This window comes from Gopherus evgoodei, chromosome 6, assembly GCF_007399415.2.
Source record: "Gopherus evgoodei ecotype Sinaloan lineage chromosome 6, rGopEvg1_v1.p, whole genome shotgun sequence".
Taxonomy (NCBI): Eukaryota; Metazoa; Chordata; order Testudines; family Testudinidae; genus Gopherus; species Gopherus evgoodei.
The window spans coordinates 33241785-33269213 of NC_044327.1; the positions used below are offsets into that span (position 1 = coordinate 33241785).

The 27429-nt window shown below is 40.3% G+C and overlaps 2 protein-coding genes across 2 annotated transcripts in view; both read left to right on the plus strand.

Annotated features, from left to right (window-relative positions):
- Positions 1-18119, plus strand: part of LOC115653758 — a 96920-nt gene extending 78801 nt beyond the window's left edge. The window contains exons 13-15 of the mRNA XM_030567375.1: positions 395-511; positions 8506-8616; positions 15810-18119. Of these exons, the coding sequence (XP_030423235.1) occupies positions 395-511; positions 8506-8616; positions 15810-15924 (343 nt within the window). The 3' untranslated portion in view covers positions 15925-18119. The remainder of the gene's footprint in view (positions 1-394; positions 512-8505; positions 8617-15809) is intronic.
- Positions 18120-21343: 3224 nt separating this feature from the next.
- RASEF (RAS and EF-hand domain containing) overlaps positions 21344-27429 on the plus strand; it is a 50133-nt gene continuing 44047 nt past the window's right edge. Inside the window, exon 1 of the mRNA XM_030567718.1 lies at positions 21344-21675. Within this exon, the coding sequence (XP_030423578.1) occupies positions 21344-21675 (332 nt within the window). The remainder of the gene's footprint in view (positions 21676-27429) is intronic.

The window sequence follows — 27429 nt, forward strand, 5'->3', positions numbered from 1 at the left end:
TCTTTGCTGCTTTTGGGTTCCTAAAAGTGTTTATATATTAAAAAAAAGTGGGGGGAGGGGATTACATTAGTGCATGATGCTTTTTTGAATCCAGAGGAAAACTGCCATGATGGAATAAAGAAAACCTTTTAGGTCATAACACTTTTTTTAAAATTTGAGCTTCCTGGGAGTAAAAGGAATGAAATATTAATGAATTTAGAAAGGGCAGTTTTTTGAATAATCAAGCTGTTTTTTTGTTATGCTTTCTGGAGTTACCTGTGTATTTATTAAAAATAGTATAAATGGGTAAAGCTCTATAAATCATCCCTGAAAATGAAACTCGTTCACCACTTTTTACACTATTGTGCCAATACCTTAGACATTCCTTGGTAGTAATCTGTTCTGAAACCTACAGGTATCTTGATGTTAGTGGCTGTAAAAGGGTGACTGATGTAGGAATTCAAGCTTTGGCAGGGAGCTGCCGCCAGCTTTATTATCTTGATCTGAGCTCTACAGGAACAAGCAAGAGGGGGTAAGATATAACTTCAGCAGTTATCACCTAATACTCGGTATTCTCTCTTTTTTTTTTTCCTGTCACTTTCTTCTGTGTAACAACTTCATTGTGCTTCTTTTGTAGGATTTGCAATATTTGGAATGATCATTCATTAATCATCAAAACAAACATGAGTTACCGTATAGCCCTTCTGTAAAGAATATATAACTGGGCATCACTAAAATAGCGACATATGCTAATCACACTTTGTAATTATCACAGTGTTTGTTATATTCTTCACTCTGAGTGCAGGGAATACCACAAATCCATGTGTGAGATAAATACTATATCATAGTTCTGCAAACATTAAAGTTGTAATGGCATTTTGCTGTGCAGAGATGTACAGGCATTCAAATATTTTATGCCCATCATTACTTATGTTGGTAACAAAGTATCCTCACTATTAATTAAGTACTACAGATTAATAGGGAACATTTTAAAATGTATTGTTTAAAGTGATTGCCTTGATTAAATTGATAGCCACATTAAAACCTCAGCTGCTTCATATCTTGCTGAAATTCTTTATATAACAAATGGTTTTAGGCTGAATCAAAATATTTTTATATTCATTTATGTATATATATTTATATATGTTTTATATTCTTTTTATAGGGCAGATAAAGTTCTGTATATACAAATTGCCCACATACAAGCCCACATCGGAGATTCCTTTCTAGACACATAAATTTGGCGGTCACTCTTAGAAATATGTTTTCTCTGTTTGTACATAAGTGTCAGAAGTATAGGAAGAGGAATGACATGCGTGTACGTTTGTGTGTGTTGGTATGTTGTTCCAGAATCTTCTATTTGCAAAGACTTTGATGAGAAATTTCCTCATTGAGTGTGTTGCAGTCTGTGAAAGGGTGAAAATATGCCACTCCAGTAGAGAGGAAAGGGTTAATAAGTTTCCTTGAGAAGAAGTACCTGCCACACTTCAGGCAAACTGTTACTTTTGGCAAGAGTGGCTGGCAGTGATGTCTTTTTAAGGATCTAGGCTGTTTAAAAGAAAAAGTTTAAATGCTGGCAGGAGCACTTGCTCCTGGGAAAGAACACACTGTGCCTGGACCCTGTCCTGTAGGACTGGCATGAAGTGCAAGAGACTCTGTGAACATAGGGGATGGTAGATTTGGTTTCTGTATGAATTCTGTAGCAGACTTTTCACACAATACAGTGACACCACTGTAAAAGTCTTGTGGTAGTCAGACACACTGAAGTAGCCTCTTGAAATACAGATGACATAAGTCCCATATATTTATTTTTTGTATTGCTGGGATCTATCTGGATATTGATAGGAGAATAAACCCCTTAGTGCAGGGGTTCTCAGCTGTAGATCAGAACCCCTCTGGAGGTTGCAAGATTATTACATAGATTATTATATGTGAGTATGCGATAGTATCCTGTTGAGGAATGAAAATCAGAACAGAACTAAATGGTACTACATTATACAGTTGCCTTGTGCATAGAACCCTGACTTAGGCATAACCAACAGTTAATTACACATGGCTAGAACAAACTAGATATTAATTGTAACCTGTGACCAACTTAGATTTGTATTTGTTTCTTCTAACTTGAAATTTAACCTCTTCTTTGCTGCCTTACCTATGTAATACATCAGTCAAAAAATATCTCCAGTGTTACTGCATGAGTTGCGTATATCCTCTTTTGAAATACTGATATTCCAGTGGAACGAGGGCACTTCAGCATAAGTCTGCTCCAGTTTTACTGCTGTTGATTGAACACCAAAGCAAAATGACACATTTGATAATTATTGCAGCCATTCATTACAAGTACCCTCCCATTTTAGCTTCTTGTGAAGCTTTGAAATTCTTTGCGCTCCCTTCTCTGGTTTTCAATGTTATCACTTTAGGAACAGTTAAATATTGTTTCAGGGAGTAGTGTGTGAGGAAGATGACAGATGTGATTCCAGACAGAGGACATATTTTCTTTTATAAAGGAGCAAAAAAAAAAACCTCACACAAACATGTTCTTGCTTCAACATGGCTGTATGTGCAACTGCAAGTGGAACTTGAGTGTGCTTGTTCGCACTCTTTTAACCATTTGTCCCAGACTATCAAGGATTTCATTATTGAGTTAGAGTAGGCAATTTCATTTTCCTAAGCTGTCAATAGCTGAAGAATTTCTCTGTGTACTATAAATTGCTAATGTTAATCTATTTTGACATTGTTACAGGCAGAACACATTTTAATAGTATGTGTGTCATTCCCAACTGCACAGAACCCTTTCCCCTCCTATTCACAATTACAACTTCCTTGTGGCAACTACGACAACTGCTTACGTGGAAAGCATTAGGAAATTGATTATGTATGTTTAGTTTCTTTTAATGTAATGTTCCAGCTAGAAACAAGGAGGGGAGAAAGAATCATATGACCAATCCCTTCTTCACAGACTACTCTGAGCCATTGTTTAGAAATCCCCGGGTTATAGGACCTGGATGCCAAAGGGAAGTGGCAATGGGATACAGAGCTTTCCAACTCTAGGCTCTTTGGGCTCTTCATGAAATGAATTTGGCCATTGGCTGTGTGGCTATCTCGCTTCATGTAATTTACAATCTAAGAAATTTCCTGATTTGAATCCACCACCATTTGGGTTTTTTCCTTTCTTTTGTTCTTTATTTTAAACCACATTGTTTTAAATTCAGTGAGAAGTTTTCAGTATATGGAGAAATCTGCAAAAACTGAATAAACTATCACCTCTAAGCTCCATTTAAAAAAGAGAATGTTAAAAATTCATGTTATACTTTAAGCCCAAATGGCTTAATCTTTATTCTTCATGAGATTTAATCCAGCTATTTCTGAGGGTACCTCTAGACTTTGAGCTGGAGATGTAAATTCCAGCTGAAGGAGACATACCCATACAAGCCCTGATTGTGCTAGCGGTAAAAATAGAGTGTAGCCCTGGCAACATGAGGGGCTAACGGCCCCAGGTATGTGATTTGCATCTCCTACATACTTGGGATGTCTAGCTCCTCCTGTTGCTTAGGCTGTGGGGGCTATGAGAGCTAGTGCAAGTGTGTCATCTCAAATTGGAAGTTACACCTCCAGTTTGAAGTCTAGACATATCCTGAGAAAAGACGGGCATAGAAAAAATGTCACTGAAAAAGTATGAAGCCCCCTAATTCTGGTAGAAAGGAGATGCCCCCAACAGGATGAACAAGTATGTTAAAAAAATCTGTATATATAGTCTATAGGTTTGTCAGGAATTGGACCTCTGATCCATTCCCTTATACACAGTTGCATAGGGAAGTTTTTCTAATGCTTATTAAATCTATTGTACAGCCATGCACAGGGTTTTAAAAATGCCAGAGAACTGGGTGTTGTAGGATATGGACCTTTCAGCTCCACTCTTCAACTTTCTCTCTTTGTCCTGCCTAAAACAAAAGGGCTTTTTTGAATTTTGTTATTAATGGGCTCTGCTATATGCAAACCCTTTCGGCTAACTAGTTGTCCCTGCCAAGGCAGCCCATGTTACAAGATTTTCCACAGTTTTGTGTTATGAGGTGGGAAGTTATGGCATATTGATTCTCTTGACCTGAGGGTGCAAATCATCAAATCTATCTTAAATAATAAAGGAGGAGATTGAGACCAACATCCATTGATAGAATTTCCCCTCCCAAAGCAAAACTAGGTTACCAGAGACCAAGGGCAATGACCAGGCTGTTGGGAGCCATGTAGAGTGACCAGACAGCAAGTGTGAAAAATTGAGATGGAGGTGGGGGGTAATAGGAGCCTACATAAGAAAAAGACCCAAAAAGTCAGGACTGTCCCTATAAAATTGGGACATCTTGTTACCCTAGAGCCATGAATCAGCAAAGGCACAGAGCCTCAATGGGGTGATCCACAGGGTTAACTGTGTGGGTCATATGTCTCATTACACAAGGAGGAAGAGGAGGAACGAACCCAGCCTCCCTGATAGAGTGATATGGGGGAATCTTCGTGAGGGGATCCTTGTGGATTTTTCCTTCCCTCAGCCCATTCCCATATGCTTTACCATAGGAAAAGGATCTGGTCCAATAGTCAGACATAACAGTACAGTTTACTTACATAGCACATTTTAAGCAAGGCATTTTTCCCAATCAACTTTTTGTGGTTACATCAATTTTCTCCAGCTAGCTTTCCATGTTTCCATTACACATCTCTGCGTTATTCTGTGACTAGAAAACCCAGAAAAAATAATTGAAATGAAGTGTGTCTGTGTGTGTGATGAGGGGAGTTACATTTTTTCATAACTGAGAATATATAGCTTATACATAAATACTAGGTTTGTATGATTCAATTATAAAAAATCACTGTAAATGTATAAACAAAAACAGGAAACAAGGAGCCACATGTGACTCATTATAGCCATGTTTTCTATATTATAGACAGAGACTTTCATATGATTGTAACAAATCAGGTCTATTTTTTAATTAGAGAATCATCTACATTTAAAAAGAAGATGGCCTCACTGATGGAGTTGTTGTGCATCAGAGGCTACAAAGCTCCATGATAACAGAAATGTTGTCAGCAGGTGTAATGTGGGTGCTCTCTTTTCATCACATCTCCATCTTTTCAGAGGTGAAAAGCCTGCTAATTAAAACAGAGAGAGGAAATAGACTAAAGAACTGAAGAGTGTTTTAAGTACATTTTCAATTTCCAGTCCTGAATCAATGTGCTTTAAGATTTTGCATTGTATTTTCTAGGTATCTGTAGCAACATCTTCATTTTGTTGGCTTTTATGTTTCTTTAATACAGTTCAGTTCTACAGCAATATCTAGTTTTTTTCCAGGGCCGCCCAGAGGATTCAAGGGGCTTGGGACAAAGCGGGGAAGCTGTGGCGCTTGTACTTACCTGGCGGTGGTCCGGGTCTTTGGCAACATTTCGGCGGCGGGTGGGCCTACAGTCGCTCTGCGTCTTCTGCAGCACTGAAGGGCCCCCCGCCACCGAAATGCCACCAAAGACCCGCACTGCCACTGGGCCAGGGCTCCAGGGGCCCCTGTGGGGCCCAGGGCCTGGGGCATATTGCCCCACTTGCCTGCGCCCCGCCCCCTCCAGGCAGCCCAGCTTGTTTCTGTCCATTTATATACGACTCTGGTATTTTAGTTGAAATGTCCAATTGATTCAGATATTAGTATTCTTTCTTCTGTGATCCAAGAGGGTTACAGTGCCTTGGTCCTTGTTGCTGGCCTTTTTATATGTAGCTTGCTACTGTGGTATAAATTATATCAATAATTTTGATGCAGCTTCACAGCACTGGGTTCCCTCCACTGTCCGTTGTCCTCCTCTACTGTCTGTTGACTCAGAGGAAGAGCTCAACACCTAGTAGGGTCAGACCCGAAGAGTACATGTCAGTTAGTTATGCCTCATCAATCAGTTATATGGACATATAACATTCCCAAACCTTTAATTACTAACAGAGCTTGTTTTATCATATTAGTCTGTGCTATTTTAATATTGAATGAGGATGAAAGAAAACATTAGTTCTTTATAAATAGGTTTAAGTTGCTGTTCAAATTCCAATATTTTATTATACAGTGAAACCTGTTTTAAGCAACCATTCAAGATTAACGAAAAAACACACTTGCTTGATAGTAGTAGTCTCCTAATATAGGTGGCATGGAATTGTACTGTCTGTGGACTAGCTTTTGACATAACAATCTGCCCTGACTGAATGAGAGGGGGCATGTAGCTGCACTGTCTAGCAGTAGACGAGGGACAATCTTCCCAAGACTTTCCAAGTCACAGTTCATTCTCTGGTTTCCACCTTGTTTCAGAGGGAAGTATTCTGTGCTGTCTCTTTACCAGGCATCATCCTCCACACAAGCTCAGCTGTACTTGCTGGTGCATAAATGAAGAGGCATTTTCCTTATCTGTGCCAGCCCACTCATGTAGTGAGTAGTGGGCCTGCAGAGGCTGTTCTCTTCCTGTGCTGTGACAGTGCCTTTACTCTTCTGCACAAATGCAAAGGACAGATGATGATCTTGCCTTTGTTTAGTGATATTTAGAGTGGTTTCTTATGACAGAAAGTTGCCTATGAAGAGTGAGATTTTGCATAGAACAAATTGTCAACATCACAAGTCAAAATATACAAAGTAAATATCCTTAAATCAAACTCTAATAAATTATAAACCAGCATTTTTTTTACTTTGTCTTTTGATAGTAATTTTGATTATTGATGGAAATATTTTTATTGGTTTGTTAGTATAAGGTGAAATCTTACCAATCTTACCAACATTTACCAATTTAAAAAAAAACTATTTCTTTCAAACTTAAATGTATAGTATGCAAGATTTTAATCTTCTCATGCTTACATTTGGAAAATAATGAACAAATTGATGTCATAAATTAACAAGGTGCTCATAACTCCAGCAGAAATGCCTGCTTTTAGATTATTTAGTGTGGAATATAATGGACTATTTTTTGTCTCCTAAGAGGAAAATATCCTTTTACTCAAGATCTGGAAATTAGCTGGTTATAGATGGTTCAGCCTACAACTACTCAACTTGTAATGATGCCTTCAGGAGCTGCTGGTCCAGTGAATCACCGAACACATCCTATTTCTATTAATAAACTGCTTCTTATGTGCTATTGTATTTTATTAGCTTAATGTGAAGTTTAGTCTCTGGGGGTGGAATCCTGGCCCCATTGAAGTCAATGGCAAAACTGCCAATGATTTCTCTGGGCTAGGATTTTACCCTGTGCTTCCATTAGTCATATGCACTGGTCAGTCTCAGTTACTAAATGCTGCTGAGTGTAGAGATGCTAAGAGCACCCAAAACTTTTCTTCTTCCGTGTGTAGAGAGGTTTCAGTCTATTTTAGTGAGAGTTTTTGAAGGAAGTATGAGTTCTTGATCTTCACCCAGGGATCAGTATATTTATACACCTCTAGAATGCATAACAGCTCTTCACCAGGAATGTGCTATTTAACAATCCTTTTTCACCATTGCGTGCATATATAGATCAAATGGCACCCATCTGTATTAGCAGGTATACCTGCAGCCCAATGTGGAGGCAGGCAGTGTTTGTGCAACCAGCCTTCTCCAAGGGCTCATCCAATGGCGGGCAGTATTAACTTGCAATTGGAATCTGATGGTGGATACTGCTAAGGGATTTATTATTTGTATAGCCCTGGCGCCTAGAGGCCACAGTCAGGACCTGGGGACCAAATGTGCTGTGCTCTGTACAAACACATGCAATGAAAAATGGTATGTGCCCTGAAGATGTTGCAGTGTAAGACCGCATCCTGTATTGAAAACCATGTGGGTGCAGGGAAGTTTGGGGCCCAAATATTAGATGAGACACAGCAGGTAGATAGAGCAAACTGACTGGGGGAGCATAAGGTAAAAGTGAGACAATTATGACTCCATCTGTGTGTATCCCAAGTACCTAGTAAACCCCCTCTTCCTTGATCACTGCAGCCCACTTTTCGGGTTACAGTGGTCAGCTGCATGTCCCCTGGCAGAGCAGAGTTCAGGGCAACTTTCAGAAAATGAGTGAATCATGAGTAAAATTTTAAACTCAAATGGCTGCACTTTACAATTTGAAATGTTCATGTTGGCTGATGCTCTCAGAAGTCTCTCTATGCTTTTAAGAAAAAAAAAGACGTACAACTAAGTTTGTAGGAGTATGGAGTAGTATTCTTTGCTAATAGTGAGAGCTATAATCAGAAGTTTGGCTTTAAGGAAGTTAGAACTCTGTCAACTTCCCTGACAGAGCTTTTAAGCTCCACCAGCTTTATAGGTATGGATTTTTTTCCTTTTTCTTCTTTATTTGTCTAAAAATATAAATCCGAATGTATGTTTTTATGTTTCTATATGCAATATATACTTAAATTTTTTTCTAGCAGTGAACCACAATCACCCACATTTTTCTGAGATAATGTATTTATAAGTCTCTGTGTGGAGAGCAAAAAGAGGTGTTTTTCAAAAGCCTGTGCAGAACTTGGAGTTAATCTCTTTTTTTATTCTTGGGCTTAAGGGTCTGCTTGTTGGCCAGCTTCTGCCATATCAGTTTGGAATGTGTGAAGTTCAGTTTCTGCAAGGATATCACTCTGGAGGCAGTTAAAAAACTCTGCAAAAACAGTAAAAGGTAAGAGCTTTGGCTTTACACTGATAGAAAACTCAGCTATCCTGTCAGTGCTCAGCTGATATACTAAGTTATTCTATCGGACACAGACTTTGATCCTGATGATTCCTACAGCCAACAGTACATTGTTTATATATATTTTTCCATTCATAATAGGTGCTGTTAAGGTATCTATTCAGATGTTTTACATGCCATTTTAGATAGCTTTTAAAAACTGCAGAGGCTGATGCAACTCTCAATGACTTTTCATACAGTACTTCAGGGGTCTACTTCCACTTAGTGTTTTTAACACTGAAAAGAGAAATGTGATCTGCAGAACATAAACCTGTATTGTATTTTTTTTAAATCAATATTGTTACATCTGAAAACACTCAGAATAGGTGCAAGTGACCCAGCTTTCTGACTGTAGATCTGAGCTGATATAATTAACCATGGAAATACAGAATGAAGTGATAACACTCTTTAGATCACTGGTTAAAGAAAGCAAGCAAGCAAGCTAGCAAGCTCTGATGTTGTGTTTATAGTGTATAATGGAAATATCACACCTGGAGAGGGGAAACCGAGTCACTTTAGAATTTTAGTATATCTTATAGTGGCGCTGTAGTTGTAAGTACTTCTGGATTAAAAATCTGTACCTTTCTTGAGTTCCTAACCATGATAAAAATATGATCCTGATCCTGCAGTGAAATATACACAGGTAGGCACTTGTGCCTGCAGGGATCTCAGGCTCCACATGGCCCCTGAACTGTGCCAAATCCTGGGAGCTGAGGAATGCTGGCCAATCAGCACACCTCTCTCCCAGCTGGCCAGTGGGTGCCAGAGTCCCAGGGATAGTTACCTATTGTCCCTTGGCAAATGCCTCCTTGCCTTGCTATTAGGACTGTCCCCCTTTCAGCACCTGCCCCGTCAATATCCCCAATCTGTTGATGTGGGTGAGTGGCACTTTGATTAAAGAATATTTGATGTAAGAGGTAGGAGAAGGGACAGGTTGATTTTCAGATGCCGTGGTGAGTTTGCAGAGCTAGCAGTTACAAAACCTGGGCTTGAAAATGCAGTTGTGTTGCTGTGGAAGCCATAGAGAATAGAATAAATGTGTCTCCATGAAGTCATATTTACAGTCACTTTTCTTACTGTAGCCAAAGTTTAAAAGAAAAGGTTTATATTAAAAACAAAAACCAAACTCAGCTCTGTGATTGGTTCACAGTGTATTATTTATTTAACAAATGTAGCTGCTCTTGTTTTTGGATTGTCTGCAAAGAACTTTCATAAGTTTATTATTATTCAGAATTATTTGCTAAGTCATCATTGAAAATAATAATTGGTTTGTAGTGTGTATATAAACGAGACCGTTGTGAGTTTTTGAAATTTGAGCTATCTTAGGTTTGATTGGACATATAAGGTCACTTGTTCTGTTTCAGTTCTGTGACTGGATGAGTAATTACGATGGCCAGTCTATATTACAAAAATAACTGGACAAGCAGAGCTGGATATAACTTGTTAAATGTCATGTAGTTATAAGACAACAGAGGTTACAATATGGATATATCCAAAAGCCTTAGCCTAGTTTTGCACCCTGTTAAAACACTGAGTTAGGCTCTGCTCCTATCTGTGTTAAAATTCTAACTGTATAGTAACCAAGTCAATGGACAACTGTTATATCTGAGTCTTGAAACTCAGTTGTTTTTGTAGAATAGGATCATATTTCCATTCTAACTATTCTTGTATACAGAGTCTAAATTTGCTTTCTGCGTATATTCTCCAGTACTCAAAATTCATTGTTTAAACAAACATCTTTATCAGTAACTTCTTTGCTAGAATATTTGTTATAACAGTATGTGTGCAAAGTCTAAGCAAATATATGTAAATATTTGAACAAATATGTGTTGAAAATAGTTGTTTTTTAAGTGTTCTCCAGTTCTAGAACATTATGCTCAACAGAGATCTGCCAGGTTAATGGAAAAACTTTAGAAGGAATATTTACTTCATTCATGGAATGGGGGTCACAAGAACACCAGTTTTATTTCATAGTTCATATTGGAGGGGAGTACAGGAAGAGCCTAGTAGTAAGAAATCCACTGCATTTTGATATAAAACCTGTCTGTTAAAAAGAAATGGCACCTCCAACAGAGATCAAATTTTTTTTTTAATCCAATCCTTTATCACTGACATACATTCTTTATTCTACCATTTATAAAATGTTTATAGTATAAAAATATAAAAGGCTTTTATGGGCCTTGATGGGAAAGGAGGAGGGTCTCTTAAAATGGTTAGATATACTGAAGAAAGATTTTCCAGCTCACTTGTTAAAGAACTATATGAACATCTCACTCCTTAATTTAAGAGCCATGAGTATGAGGTTCTATATTACATTCCAGAAGAATTAGTGTAGTTTTACAGCTTTGTAAATCTTATCTGATTTGCTGTTCTGAGTTATGTAACCTTTAATCTTCTTTGGTGTAAAAGAACAGATGAACCTCCTTTAAACACTTCCTCATTGAGGAGATTCTTGAGAGATACCATAATCGCATTCCTGTTCTTTCTTTTTTGCCCATAATGTTGTATCAGTATTGTTTCCTTGTAAATGCAAGCAAATAATTATTTGGTGTTTTGAAGGGGACTTTTTCTGTCCTGAATTGAGAGTGCCAAAGGGTTGTTTAGGCCTAGAGTACTCAAGCTGCTTGTATTCTCCATTTTGCAGCATTTAGATGTAACCAGGCATATGGCCACAGTAGAAATTGTTAAGGTGCATTTTAATATAGAACAAAAGTACGCCCTGTTGAGAAGGAACTGTCCATTTTCAGTACAGAATATGTTCGGTGTAAAAATCTCAGCAAGAATTTTACCTAGATCCTTATTCTGCTCTTATGTTAAGGTACAATGAGTTTCAAATTCTGTATACAGAAGCAGTTTCAAATGCAGCTCTTAATCATGCTGATTACATAGGTATGTTAGTTCAATACAGTCACTCCTCACTTAACCGTTGTAGTTATGTTCCTGAAAAATGCGACTTTAAGCGAAACGATGTTAAGCAAATCCAATTTTGACAAAAGAGTTAATGTAAATGGGGTGGGGGGTAAGATTCCAGGGAAATTTTTTTCACCAGACAAAAGACTATTTTTGTGTGTGTGCGTGTATAGTATGTGTGTATACACACACACACACACATTTTAAACAAACAATTTCATATTTTACACAGCAATGATTGCGAAGCTTGGTTGAGATGGTGAAGTCAGAGGGTGGAAGAGGGTGGGATATTTCCCAGGGAATGCCTTACCGCTAAATAATGAACAAGCACTCAGCTGAACCCTCAAGGGTTAACACGTTGTTAATGTAGCCTCACACTCTACAAGGCAGCACAAATGGAGGGAGGGGAGACAGTATGGCAGACAGAGACACACACCCTGTGTGTGTGTGTGTGTGTGTGAGAGAGATGCGCATTGCCCCTTTAAGTATGCTGACCACACTCTAAGTACATTGCCTTTTTAAGCAAGTTGAGATAGCAGCTGCAGCTAGCATGCTCTCTTCATCCTGAGCCCTGTCGTGTCTCCTCGGCTCTGTGGAGATGGGGTAAGGAGGTGGCTGGAGCAGTGCGGAGGGGAACATCCTAATATTAGCCTCCCTCTCCTGCCCTCCACCCCCACCCCGCACAGCAAGCAGGAGGCTCCTGGAGCAGCTCCAAGGCAGCGGGCAGGAGCAGCATATGGCAGTGGGGGGAGGGACACCTGAACTGCTGGCAATTGTTAGCCTGCTGGGCAGCTGCTGCACAGGGAACTTAGGGGAGCGGGGAGCTGATAGGGAGGCTGCCAGTTCACCCTAGTTCCAAGCCTCCACGAACTAACTGCAACAGGCTGCTCTTTCTGCAAGCAGTGGACAAAGCCAGTGGCTGCCAAACATTATAACATTATAATTATATTATACATTATAAGGGAGCATTGCACAACTTTAAACGAGCATGTTTTCTAATTGATCAGCAATGTAACAATGAAACAATGTTAACCGGGACGACTTTAAGTGAGGAGTTACTGTACAACACAATACAGCTGGTTTTCATTCCAGTGTGGTTTTGAAGTCATAAGGAAGAAGTGTTTGCTGGGAACAGAGAAGGAAGTGCACTAAAGGACAAACTTAAGTTATTTTCCCTTGCAAATCTGAGGAACTGTCCCAGATTGAGGTGTCATTATAGGAAGTTTTGGAACAAAATGATCAATTAAACAGCAATAAGTCACCAGGACCAGATGATATTCACCCAAGAGTTCTGAAGGAATTCAAATGTGAAATTGCAGAACTACTAAGTGTGGTATGTAACCTATCATTTAAATCAGCTACTGTACTAGATGATGACTGGGGGTTAGCTAAGGTGATGCCAATTTTTAAAAAAGCTTCAGAGGTGATCCCGGTAATTACAGGCTAGTAAGCCTGACTTCAGTACTGGGCAAATTGATTTAAACTAAAGAACAGAATTATCAGACATATAGATGAACACGACTTGTTGGGGAAGAGTCAATGATTTTTGTAAAGGGAAATCATGCTTTACCAATCTACTAGAATTTCTTGAGGGGGTCAACAAGCATGTGGACAAGGGTGATCGAGTGGATATAGCGTACTTAGATTTTCAGAAAGGCTTTGACAAGATCCCTCACTGAAGGCTCTTAAACAAAGTGAATTGTTATGGGATAAGAGGGAAGGTCCTCTCATGGATCTGTAACTGGTTAAAAGATAGGAAATGGGATAGGAATAAATATTCAGTTTTCAGAATAGAGAGATATAAATAGTGGTGTAGCCCACTGGGACCAGTGCTGTTCAATGTATTCATAAATGATCTCGAAAAAGAGGTCAAGAGTGAGGTGGCAAAATTTGCAGATGATACAAAACTACTCAAGATAGTTAAGTCCCAAGCAGACTGCGAAGAGTTACAAAGGGATCTCACTAAACTGGGTGACCGGTTAACAAAAAGGCAGATTAAATTAAATATTGATAAATACAAAGTAATGTACATTAGAAAACATGATCTCAACTATACATATAAAATAACGGGGGTCTAAATTAGCTGTTACAACTCAAGAAAGAGATCTTGAAGTCATCGTGGATAGGTCTCTGAAAATATCTAGTCAATATGCAGCAGCAGTCAAAAAAGCTAACAATGCTGGGAATCATTAGGAAAGGGAATGATAATAAGACAGAAAATATCATATTGCCTCTCTATAAGTCCATGGTACACCCAGATCTTGAATACTGAGTGCAGATCTGGTCACCTCATCTCAAAAAGATATACTGGGATTGGAAAAGGTTCAGAAAAGGGCAACAAAAATGATTAAGGGCATAGAACAGCTTCCATTTACGGAGATATCAATAAGACTGGGACTTTTCAGCTTGAAAAAGAGACAACTAAGGCAGGATATGATAGAGGTCTATAAAATCATGACTGGTGTGGAGAAAGTAAATAAGGAAGTGTTATTTACTACTCATAATACAAGAACTAGGGGTCACCAAATGAAATTAATAGGCAGAAGGTTTAAAACAAACAAAAGGAAGTATTTCTTCACACAACGCACAATCAACCTGTGGAACTCTTTGCCAGAGTATGTTTTGAAAGCCAAGACTATAACAGGGTTCAAAAAGAACTAGATAAGTTCATGGAGGATAGGTCCATCAATAGCTATTAGCCAGGACAGGCAGGGATGCAAAACCATTCTCTGAAGTGTCCCTAGCCTCTGTTTTCCAGAAGCTGGGACGGGTGACGGGATGGATCACTTGATGAGTACCTCTTCTGTTCATTCCTTCTGAAGCATCTGGCATTGGCCACTGTCGGAAGACAGGATGCTGAGCTAGATGGACCATTTGTCTGACCCAGTATAGCCATTCTTATGTTCTTCAATGGGATAAGGGCACACACTTGTTACTGATGGAAGAATTCAAAGGAAATGCCCCATGTGGAAGCTCAGAATTTCCAATCCCCTTCACAGAGTATGTTTTTTTAATTGAGAATCTTTTTGTCATTCTGGGACAAATTCTTCTCTCACACCACTGTAAATGCAGAAAAGTGAATATCATTTGTATCCCTTATACCTAAAAAGCATTTAATAAAATAACACTCAGTACTTTCCTGTTCTTTTTTTATTAATTCTCTCTAAATTTTGGAGAGCTATTTAACTGGTCATTTATCTGGGGTAAAATTTTCAAAAGCACTGAGTGTCTGAGGATCCTAAACGCTATTGAAAATAAGTCAGATTTAGGCCCCTTGGTTACTTAGGCACTTTTGAAAATTTTACTCTTTTCTTTGGTTAAAGGAGCACTGTGATATATATGGTACCCACTATTGTATGTTAATACACAAAACATTTGCTTTTTTCATATTCATAGATTATAAAGCCGGATGGGACTGCTGTGATCATCTAATCAGACCTCATGTATAACATAGGACATCCTGGAATTAATTGCTGTAGGAACTAGAGCTTGTCTTTTAGAAAACAGCCAATCTTGATATTTTTTGCCACTAAAAGCTCCTTACCTTATTAAAAATGAAAATAATTAAATCTAATTTACTTTTATCATTATAGGTCCCACTCTGCCCTCAGTTACCTAGGGAGATGCACTTGTGTAACTGAGGGCAAAATTGGGGCCTTGATGTTTACTTTTTGCATTTTATATAGCTTGGAAGATAAACCCAGACTGGTCAATTTCTTCTTCTGATTCTCATATACTGCAAATTGTGTTTGTTTAGGTTTCTAATAGTGCACAGGAAAGGGAGAATTATTCTGTTTAAAATGTTTAAAATATAAAAATGTTACTGAATAAATATATTAAAATAAAATTCTGAAAATTTTATTGAGCCTTGTTATATCATGGCTTGCAACCCTGCCCTGCCACCCACTTTTTACATTAACAAAACATCACGTAAATGTTGGGAATAAACTACTTGACAGCATCCCCTTAATATATCCTTCTCCAGTCACCTCCTAGCATTGGAATATTTTTGGTAGAGTGGCATGAGGAAGATTACACAGGCCTCCCTAGTTAGGACCATGAACTTTTATTGGTTATTCCAGAGGCTCGCAAACTACCTGATTGGTCAGATAGTCAAGGGGCTTTAAAAGGGATTAGCACAGTGTCAGGGACTCATTCTGCTTTTGCTGCCAAGTACTCTTTTACCATCTGTGTTTAATTTTGTTCCTAATGGTCTGCTTTCTCTCCTTCAGGTTGAAGTTGCTTCATCTCTATGGCTGCCACATCACTGATCTGGAGTCCATTAAAGAAATCAATAAAACAGTGCAAGTGTATCATGACCTCTGTTTCCCACCTGCTAACATTTAGTTGAATGGGGAACTCTGCCTATTGCTATGGACACCTTGGCTTGTAAATATGCGAAGGTGATGCTATATCAGTTAGTCTTGTACATATTTTTAATTGTAATCTCAGCACGGGGTTGGGAACCATGAATTCCTGAACTGTAAGCTTGACACTGACTCCGTTTCTAGTTTTGCCCAAGTCACTTACCTTCCTCGCAGGGGTGTTGTGAAGATAATGCATGTGAGACATTTTTAAGATGAGAAATACAATTCACATGCTAACTATTACTAAATGTATTACCTTTGCTATTTGATTGGAAAGAATAAAAACGTGGGTCAAAAATCAGCAGTGATGTCAATGGTGGTCAGCAGGAGTAAGCTCCAGTGTAAAAAAAATGTTTGCAGTTGGCAAAGGAGTGTAACTTGCAGTGGCTGTGCACACTGAATGATATACACCACTGTGTATTCTGTGGGGAACAACTTTCAAAACTTGTGTAAGCAGCTTCAAATCCCATTGAAGTGACTAGAAAAAAGAAGGGAAAGGGAAGAAGGCCACCAAAATGGGGAAAACAGCATAGGCTGAAGTCCTCCCTCCACAACTATTGTATACTACAAATCACATACCTCCATCGTAACTCTGCATTCCTAAGGATGCCAATCTTTCATCATCTCCCTTACCAAACACACCTCTCCCAGCAGATTAAACTTCCACTATTAATAGTAGCAAGAGGGGGTAGTGTGGTAAAGAGATATGTATGTCGAAGAGAATTGTGAGGAGGGGCAGAGTTAAGGTTGTGCTATTTTTCTTCTGTGTGCTTGTGCATGGAGGATTACAGGGTATGTACTACTGCTCAACTTTTAACTTTGTTTTTCTGGAGTTGTGATGGCTATGTTATGTGAGCACAAACATTTAGTTGTTTCACAACAAGATTTTTTGTGCATGTGCTACTGTTTCCTGTTGCACTCATTAATCTGCTTGCTGCTTTGCAAACAAATGGCACAGCTCTGGCCCAAAGAGCTTAAACTGTCAAAAGACAAAACAAACAGGGAACAACAAACAGGTAATGTGACCACATACTGACTGGTCACAGGCTAACGAAGTTTTAATGGCAGAATATATATTTACACACACAAACAACTACATTAAAAGAACATTATCAAGATTGCAAAGCTAAGTACTAAAAAATTAGGAAATGCCAGAATTAAGGTTGCCTGTGCAATTAATAGTTATCAAAGTTCCTGTTTGCTCTGGACCATGCTGGGTCCAGGACCTGAAAGGATATCAGGGAGATTCTCTCTCCTGTGCTGTAAATGACCCTGCTGCTGTGGCCAGGCAGTGGGAGGAGAAAGCTGCCTGATTGGAAGGTAAAGAGCACAAAAGTTGGTTCAGTGGTGGGGGCAAGGAACAAGGAGCCTGGAATAGAGGCTGGCAGTGAGGTGGAGAGGGAAACTGGGACTGGATGCTGGGGTAGTGGGGGAGGCAATCTGGGAGACTGGAACTGGCTAGGCAAAGAGACAGGGTCTAGGAACTGGGGGAAGACTGGGACTGGCAACCTTAATTAGGATGCCCTTGTACATGCCACTGAGAAGAGAATTTAGCCCCAGGAACTCTGTTTAAATAAGTCTCTTCTCCTCTTTCCCCTTCCTGTTAGGCAATGTAATATGACAACAGATAATATCACAACTGTAGCCAAAATTAGTGGGATCCTCATTTCTCCTTATAATGTAAATGATTAACTTATTTGATATGTAGTGGAAAAACACACAATTTAACACTTCAGAGTGATATTGTTTTATACTGAGTTTGAAGTGTGTGCAACATAGCACCAGTGAAACTGATTTTATGTCATGTACACTTCAGGTCCTATTCAAACAGAATATTTTAGGTTGTGATATTATGTTAGGTATTCTGTATTCACACACAGGCTCACACAGCATGATTTCATACCCTGCTACTGTCCTATTCAACCATAAATTTTCTGGTGCTGAAACTGGTTTTGAAGTGTGGTTTGAGTTATAATTTGTAGTTGGGTGAAAGTAAGCTGGTATGAGCTGGTACGGCGTACTGGTAAAAAGTGTCTGCCAGTACTGGCCTGTACGCAGCTGACGTTAAAGTGCTGCTACAGCAACGGACCCTGCTTAAAGCGCTTCCATGGCAGCGCTTTAATGTTGTTGCCCTTTTTGTGCCCCTTGGGCCACTGATGGGGGCGGAAGGGGCAATAGGAGCAGCTGCCTCGAGGTCCAGTGATTTAAAGGGCCCAGGACTCTGGCTGCTGCTGATGCTACCATGGCAGTGACCAGAGCCCCGGGTGGTGCAGGCCAGTGTGGTCTACAGGCCCACCTTTTCTGGGGATCAGAGCCAGCCCCCATACTGCTAAGTATTGAATGTTACTTTCACCCTTTGTAGTGAGACAAAAAAGGCACTGAAAATTGTATCTCTATTTCTAAGATGGTTGTAACCTTGGTATCTACATATTGAATTCATATGACTGCTTCTTTCTGTCTCCTGGGTAAAAACTACACTTAAAGGGCCATAGAAGTGATATTTTGTTTTTGAATATTAAATTAGGCTAGAGCTGGACTCAAGCAGCACATCCTTCTAACAACAGGTGCATAATTTCAGAACAAAGCTTTGTTTTGCCATTTCCTGCTGGGAATCCTGCCCTCAACACCCACTGTTAGGGCTCATAAAATGAATCATCTTTTGTTTTGTTGTATCTGTGTCAGTTTGTTTGAATGGCATGTTTGAACCCTCTGATTAGAAACATGGGTGCCAAGCAGGATAGGTTGAAATTGGCTGATTGTATAATACTATAGGTCCCATCTGTTTTGGAGGATATACCTCTTCCATGACAGTGCTAAACGACAGTATATTTCATCTTGTTGCTTGAGCTTAATTGGCCAAATTAAAACTTCTGTAGCAGTGGAGGAAAGAAAAGCACAAAAGCCCATATTCTGCCCTCAGTTATAACTACTGACTACAGAGTGGGTTGCATTCATATAAGTAAAGGCAGAATTTGGAGAAAATGTAACAGTGACATATGGGTCTCACAAATATTGCTTTTATAGGGCCTGCTCCAAAGCCTCCTGAACTCAGTAGAAAGACTTCCATTGACTTCACAGGGCTTTGGATCAGACACATTGTGGAGCAAGGTGGGTATGTCTTATATTGCTCTTTATTACTTGTATCATCTTAGATGTTCAGGGTGCTTTACAAAACAAAAAGTTGGAAGCCCTAGCCTAAAACTCTAAGGAGGATGAGAACAGGAAAAGGCAACATATGGAAGGGTTGAGAAGAACAAGGTGTAAAATCAGGACTAATAAAGGACCAAAATAATATCGAGCTATACTCTATGTGATGGCATATCCATGGTAGACCATGCCTCCAGAGACATGCAACCATGAAAGAGTGAATCTGACTATGCCTGAGATACAAAATTACCAAGAAGTATAATCTAGTTAACAGCATGTGGCAACAAAGGCAAACAAGATAGGGTGTACATGTTGATTATGATTTTGAGATATCACTGTCTGATGAGGCAAACTCAACCCATAAATAAAAGTACTTCAGCTTAACAGGTTGTCAATATCAAAAGCCCATGCCTAGAAACTCCTGTTATCAAAGGGCTGGCACGCATAAGCAAGATAAGCGTGTTTCATTTTGATGAGGGAACAACTGCTGTCTGCCTTAAAGCTCTCCTCTGTTAGTCAATATGGTCGTCTTATTCATCAGGTCAATACTTAGTGGGCCTCCTTTCATATAAGAACATGGAGGAAGCAGGATTTCTTTTGTTCTAGTTAGGAAGATTTTGCTGGAGAACAAAGGGTTAAATCTTAGGCCCTATCTATACTACATGGCCTACAGCAGCATAGCTATGCTAGCTTGACCGTGTGTAGACACAGAGAAAAAAAACCACACACAACTTGTTCCTCCAACCTACTTCTGAGATCATGTCAGCTGTTCTGGAGAGACTGAAGTTGGTACTGTGAATCCTTTATAGAGCATAATACTACAATAAATCAGTCAACCTCTAATAGTGTTTTGGATCACTCTAGAGTGGCTTCCTAAATGAGATTTATGGAAAAGCACAAATTCTGACAGACCCCATAGTTACAGATAATTCTAAGAACATAGCACTTCCTGTGCTGCAGAGTGAACATTTTAGTTCAGAACTGTAGCAACATCACCTCCCCAAGGGATGGCAGCTAGGTTGACCAGAAGCATTCAGCTGTTGACCTAACTGCATCTGCACCAGGGGTTAGGATTTTTCACACCACTGAGCACTAAGTTGATCCATGTTTTAAGTGTAAGACCGGGCTTTAGCCTCTGTGAAGTTAATGGCGTTTACACCTCAGTGAGATTGGCCATTTGTAGTCTACGTTAAACAAGATGATTGGAAAAAAACATTTGGTTCCTGGATCTGTTAGTCTCTTCAGAAGTCAGGCTGTGGTACAACAATATTGTATATTACAAGAGGGTCCCCATAAACTTTCACTGATGTCATTTTCTGTTGATTTGACATTTTAATAGGATCCTCTTACATTCCTATCATTTGCCATTGTATCTGGATCACAATACAATGGACTAGGACAGTGTTAATTAACATATTCTAAAGGCAACTATTTATTAATACAGGAAGCACTTTTAATAAGAAACAGACTCCCATTGACTTCAGTGGGCTTTGGACCAGGTCCTTAATGCCCTTTTTCCTTCTTCAAATACCGAGTCTTAAAAACGGATTGGGAAATTTCCGTTACCTGTAAAGCTTTTGCTGCAGCAGAGAAGAGGACTGTGGTAGGGGTACTAATCAGAGAATGAGTAACCATTTTCTAAATGGTGTCATCTTATTAACAGCCTAAAGACAATTCCAGGTTCAGTTGAACCACTGGACATAAAATAAGGTGTGTAGGCAGTTCCTGCGGCCTGAACACTTAGCAAGGAAACATTTCTAACAGACCGTTCAATGTTTTCTCCAAAGCAACTAAAATGCAAACAGATGCAAAAAGCGTCCACTCCTAAAAGCTTCCTAGACAGCTTCTTTACTAACTGAGTAATTTTACCTCCCTATTTGCATTACTTCCCGCGGGGATTTCCTCCAGCAAAGAGACGGGCGCGCCGCAGTTACGCAGGTCACCGCATCGTTTGTCTAAGGTGAGCCTGGCAGGTTTGTCGGGGAGCGCTGCCCACGGCCAGGCCAAGCGCTACACCTTACATAATAGCGCGTCCCTGGGCTCCGCCCGCCTCGCTCGGGAAGTGCGCGGGCTCCTCCGCCCAGTGAGCGCTGGGGCGGCGCGGCGAGTCGAGTCTCGGGACAGGACGGGCCGGGGGCGGCTCCGGTGGCAGGGAAAGTTGCGCGGCCGGTCGGGTCGCTGAGCTCGGCGCCGGACAGCAGCGGAGCCCGCAGCCCGGCCCGGCCCGGAGGGCTCTTCGCGGGCCGCTGGCGATGGAGCTCGAGGAGGGGGACGAGCTGGCCCGGCTCCGCTCCCTCTTCGTGGCCTGCGACGTGCGGGGCTCGGGGCGCATCGAGCGGGCGGAGTTCGGCTCGCTGTGCGCCGAGCTGCGGGTGAGTCCGGCCGAGGCCGAGGCGATCTTCCGGCGGCTCGACACGGACCGCGACGGGGCCATCACCTTCCAGGAGTTCGCCCGCGGCTTCCGCGGGGCCAGCCAGCGGCCGCCGGGGCAGGACGAGGAGGAGGCGTGGGGCGCGGCGGGGCCGAACCAGCCCTGGCGGGATTTCGAGCTGCGGCTCGGGAGCGAGGCCAGATACATCCCCAGGTGAGAGCGGAACGGGTGGGTTAACCCACCCCTGGCCCAGCGCCTGCACGGGGAGGGGAGACACTGCCTGCTTTAGGGGGACCCTCCGTGCGCACAAGGCAGCCTTAGCGCGGTAGGATCACCTGTGCCCGGCGCTGCACAAAGAGATGGCCCTTGGCTCAAGCACCGCACGACAAGAGACAGGGACAGGGGGTGTCACAAGGGAACAGTAGGGCTCAGGGTGAAAAGCCGCAGTCATAGCATGCGTGGTAACTTCTGGCCTGGAAAGCACAGCAGTGCCTGTAGGAAAGTTTGGTCCCCGCTGCAAAATCAGGGTAATAATAGTTTGTGTGAAATAGGGGAAAGTTGCTTTTCAGTTCCCTCTCAATCTGCTTCTCTCCTCCCCTTCCCTTTATGCTGCTTTAATATGAGAATTAGTTCTTTGGGTTTTCTGTGGTGGTGAAACCATCCTGAAGTCCCTCATGGTTAGCCAGAGAAGGCACCTGTGCATGTTGTGAGCTCAAGAGACATCACCTAATTGATAGGTCCTTGAGAATTAATGGAAGCACATCTTAAAGAGGATGTAGGTTTAATGCTTGCAGGGAAGGGTGAGGAGTTCTGCATTGTTGTTTTGGTGGGGCAGGACATGATCTTGTACCCACTCTTCTGTACGTAAGGTAAAATTTGCCTGTCTTTAGAGGTCTGCAAGGACTTCTATCCACTTAAGCTATCCAGAGGGCATGGCACCTGCTTGGACTCAGAGGGAGATGAGCGTCCCATGGACCATACAGAGGAAGGGATCCCAGTTTCCTACAAAGAGGCTGTGCATAGTGTGTTTTGGACAGAGGATAATAACATAGGTGTATTGACTCAAAACCTATGTGTGGAAGAGGTTTGGAATGCCAGCACCCCCTTTTCCGGTCTATGGGCTCGATCCAAAGCTCATTGAAGTCAGTGGCAGCTTTAGATCAGGCCCTATATTCAGGAGTTGCAGAGGATTATGGACTGCATTTCATCTCTCTGCTCCTACATAGTTGGAGTTTTGAATACCCTGTACCTCAGCTGCTGAGTACCCACATATCATTTGAACAGGAGACAAATGATTCAGTACCAAAGCAACAGATGTAAAAGAAAAAAACATTAATGGGACAGTGCCCACTTGAAATCTTGACATTTATGAGTTGAAAGTAGGTTCAGGTGCTACTTTTGCCATTGGGTCTCCATCCCAGTTTTTGTGGTCCTTACTATCACATTTTTGAGTTTTTAAAATGCTTTCCCTCTCCTCCGCTGCTGTGAAAGACCCAAACAGGGAAAGGACTGACTGTGCAAGTGAAACAGAATATGCAGAGTATTGTGAAATGCACAATTTAAACAAATGAGGGGGGAAATTCCCCTCTAATCTCTTTCAGATGTTGTAATCTGATGTTACCTGACATTACAGTAGAAGATAAAAATCTTTCTTCTGTCTGAAAGTTTTAAATTGACTGAGCCCCCTTAAATAAGCCACGAGGCTGTAATTAACTCATTCTGGACCATACTTCCTGTGCTATGATCTCAACTCAGACTTCACTATATCGCAAGAATTCTCCCACTTCTCTCTTTATGCTCTGAGCCTTCTGCAAGGGCCCCGATCCTGCTCCCACTGAAGTCAATGAGAATATGTTCAGTCCCATAATGGGAACAGTTGACTGGCTGCAGCCTGCTTCGCAATGAAAACTGTTAGAAAGTACTTCCATAACTATAAAGTTGTTTCCATTTTGAAGGGTTCAAAATTGATCCATTGTCTATTTTTTATGATTTTTTTTATTATTTTAGCAGAAACTTTAATTAAAATTGATACATTCTATAAAATCAGAAAATTTTGACATTGACAGGTGTTGTTTTTTTTTTGAAGAGTTTTTTAAAGACTATTTTTTAGTGAAATACTTTTTATGCAAAAAATTTTGACCAGCCATCCTCAGAGCAAAGCTTCATATTAGACAGGAAAGGTAACAACCTGGCTTGCTTGTTAAGGTCCCAGTCCTGCAAACATGTATGGATAAGCTTAGCTTTACTCATAAACAATCTAATTTAATCAGACACATTTTATGTAAAAAGTGAAGCACTGCATAAGTATTCCTAGGCCAGGGCTGTAGTTGGAAATGTTGAGAAAGAAACAGGGAACCTCTGGTGCAAGTGAACCAATTCAAAATAGTTGAAAATGTCAGCATGTTTCCAAACCATCAAGTTTTTGATTGTTAAAAGTTTAGTCCAGATCATACTTTAATCTGTTTTCTTGAAATAATTGTAAATGGCTCAGGACTTAATATTAAAGAAATGAAAAAAAAAATCAAGTTAGGCATGATGAATCTCAACTCTTTGGGTTATAATTTTAAATCAAGATGGCCAACTATTTAACTTGATTTAAAAATCTGTATATTAATAAAATAGAATCATTTAGTGTTTTGATAAATATTTAAATGTTATACCTTAATTAAAGTTTAACTGCTCCTGTTTAAGGTTCTGATTCTGCAAAAACCTATGCAAGTGCTTTGAAATATTTGAAATATGTGACTCGTCCAATGTAATTCAGTGGAATTACTTGTGTATAAAATTAAATACATATGTAAGTCTTTGTAGGAATGAGGCCAAAAAGTGTTTTTTAAAATCTATATTATCCCCCAAAAAGCATTCAAGAGATGTAGTCCCAATATTTTGGATAATTAAGAGTAAAAGCTGTTTTTCACCTGCCAAAACCTTTGTTCAAAGTCTTTGTCTTGTAGCCATACTTTCAGAAGTGTTCATTTAGGCTTCAGTGTTGCATGTTAGTGTGCCTTGATGGACCCTTCTGCTCATGCAGAGACCATGACTTCAGTAGGGTTCTGTGTGTTCACAAGGGTCCATCCACATGGCTCATCTTGTAGGCTTGGAGCCTAATTTTGTGTGTGTCAGTTTTGGGCACCCTGCTTAAGAAAACTTATGCAGATTGAGGACCATGACATCACTGCTAGCTCAGTGGAATTTTTCATAGAAGCAATGGACAACATTGCAGCAGAAGATGAATGGGCTGACTGCCAGAGAGCAAATCGGTAACTTATTAATTTTCATTTGGACACTGGAGTTGTCAGAAACAGTGGTGTTAGCACTAAAAGAAAAGCCATGGGTGATGAAGGTAAATGATAAAACAGTAGTGAGTTTATCCCACTAAAGGAGAATATTAACTAGATATATGGGTAAATAACAAACTGGAAAGATAAAATTTGTAATAGTGCCAGGGAAAAGAACATCTGCCATTGGGTTAAAAGTGTCAAACTCTTAGTCTCGTCAAGAGGTGCACTCTTTGGTGGGGCAGAGAACCAAAACAAATGATGAGAGTTAGAGGACATCTTCCAGGGGGAGGGAGGCTCTTAAATGAGTGCAGAGTATAGCTGTAAGAGCCTAATTGCCCCACTATTTACACACCTAGGAAAGTTCCCTTTGGCCGAAAGCAGAGGCATAGGCTTATTGCTCTGGTAATCAGAATGAGAAGAAGAACCAAAAGAGTGGGTACACTTGTTAGTCACTGAAGGGAGAAAAAAGGTGGACTTCTTCAAGTATTTATAGACCTAAAAAACGATACAAATATGTAAAAAGAGACTATTTTCCACTACCTGTTAGGGGAGTAATTTTGAGGGATATGGCTGATGCCAGATATTTTTCTATGCTGGATGTGTCGTAGTCTGGTACCTATGTCTAGAAAACATTGTACACATCTGTGGACATTCAAAACACCTTTCCACAGACTGCCATTTTGATTGTGTTTTGTTCCTGAGGCATTACACTGGATAGTATAACAAATGTTTCATGATATTAGAGGATACTAAGATTTACAAAGGTAGCATTCTGATCTGGAGAAAAACAGTAGACGAGTATGACTAGAGGCTCTGGGGAGCTCAAGAAAGAGCAAGTGCAGCTGGGCTAAAGTTAAATAAACAAAAATTCTTTGCAACAGAAATAACATATCTAGAAGAGCAGCTAACAGCAATGTGTCCTGGTTGAGCTCATCACCAACATGCCTGTCTCAACAGATGAGAGGGTACAAAGATTCCTTGAAATGGTGGACTATGTAGGGAAACTTGTGCCAAATCTCGCTGTTCAAACTAGCAACCTGAGAGCACTATTGTGCAAAGATGTCCAGTGTACATAGGCTGCCAGTCTTAATAAAGGGTTTGAAAAACTGAAGAAGATAATTAAAGAGATCCTAGTCTGGAGGTACTATCACAGTAAGTGTAAAACGAGATGTCCATAGATCCTTCCAAGGAGGGTAATGGAATGGCAGCAGTATGGTCAAAACTGGAGATTAGTAGTTTATGCGCCATGGGCGCTAACAAAAAACTGAGTATCAGTATCCTCAATTAAAGAAGGAGGTTATGGCCAGTCCATCGGTGTAAAAAGATTCATATTTTTATTTATGAGAGACCAAAGTTAGCTGAAATGACCATAAACCATGTATTATCATTGCCATAAAGGGCTTGGTAAATATTCTCCCAAAAATATAAAGGTTATTTTTTCAGTTGCAAATCAAATAGAAACCTGGGAGTGATTTGGTAGTTGCAGACATACTTTCTAGAATATTTGTCTAGGGGAGCAAATTCCAGAGCTAGCTTTTTTGCATGTCAGTTTGGTAAAATAACCTTTCTGGTTTCAGACAAAATGTGGACTGGGGAAAAAAAACTATGCATTTGTTATAGACTGTTATTCTCACATCCCTGAGATAGCTTTACTAGATGATACTACAACTAAACAATCTGTTTTTGCTAGCCATAGTATACCTGATGTGGGTATACCCACATTTGGTTACATCCGACACTGGGCCGCAATTCAGTGGATATGAGCTTAAGAAGTTTGCAGTGAGGGTTGGGTTTAGGAATGTAACCTCTAGTCCCCATTACCGCAATCCAATGGGTTGGTTGAAAATGATGTTAAAAGAAGGAAGTGCCTATTGAAAAATGCTGCAGAGTCATTGGTGGTGGTCTGTAATTTAACAAAACCTAAGGGCAGATCTTTACCTTTATGTTACAGAATGCACCAGTGAAACATGGTTTATTAACTGTAGGCATTTTATTTAATAGAAAACAGAGAACTAGAATTCCTGTAATGAAAAAGCTGATCTCAGAGAAACTGGAGATTTGCAGAAATATAAAGAGACGGATAAAGCTGTACAAAAAACTCAGTATGTTTTGAGGTTCTGGGAGCTATCATGAATTCATGAATACAGCACAGTGAATGTCTCTGATGGAAATGAATGGTTGAAAACAGCAATGTCTTAGGAGGCTGTCCTCATGGCGGCAAGTCGACCTCCATGGCTCCCCCATCAGCTCCGCTTACTCCTCCTGCTGAGGTGGAGTACAGGCATTGATTCGGGAGTTGATTTATCATCTCTAGATGAGATGCGATAAATCGAACCCTGATAGATTGATTACTGCCCGCCGATCTGGCGGGTAGTGTAGACATGTCCTAACAAACTTATCCCAGTGTCTTGGTTACTGTGTTTGCAGCAGCAGTTTGAATGCTGTCCCATTGTTTGTCTAAGAGGGTAGTAGCAGGGAATGGGAACAGCTTTATTTGGTATAAGTGATGTGGTCTGATCATATTGAGTTGCAATTCTCAGACATCAAATTACCAACTGAAAGACGTTCAAAATGAAATGGTGGTGATTTAAGTGCATATATTCTCATATCAAATGAATAATTCTGTACTGTTTCTTCGTGTAAACGAGTCCTTTTCCTTTTTAGGTTTCTAAATAACTTTGAACCT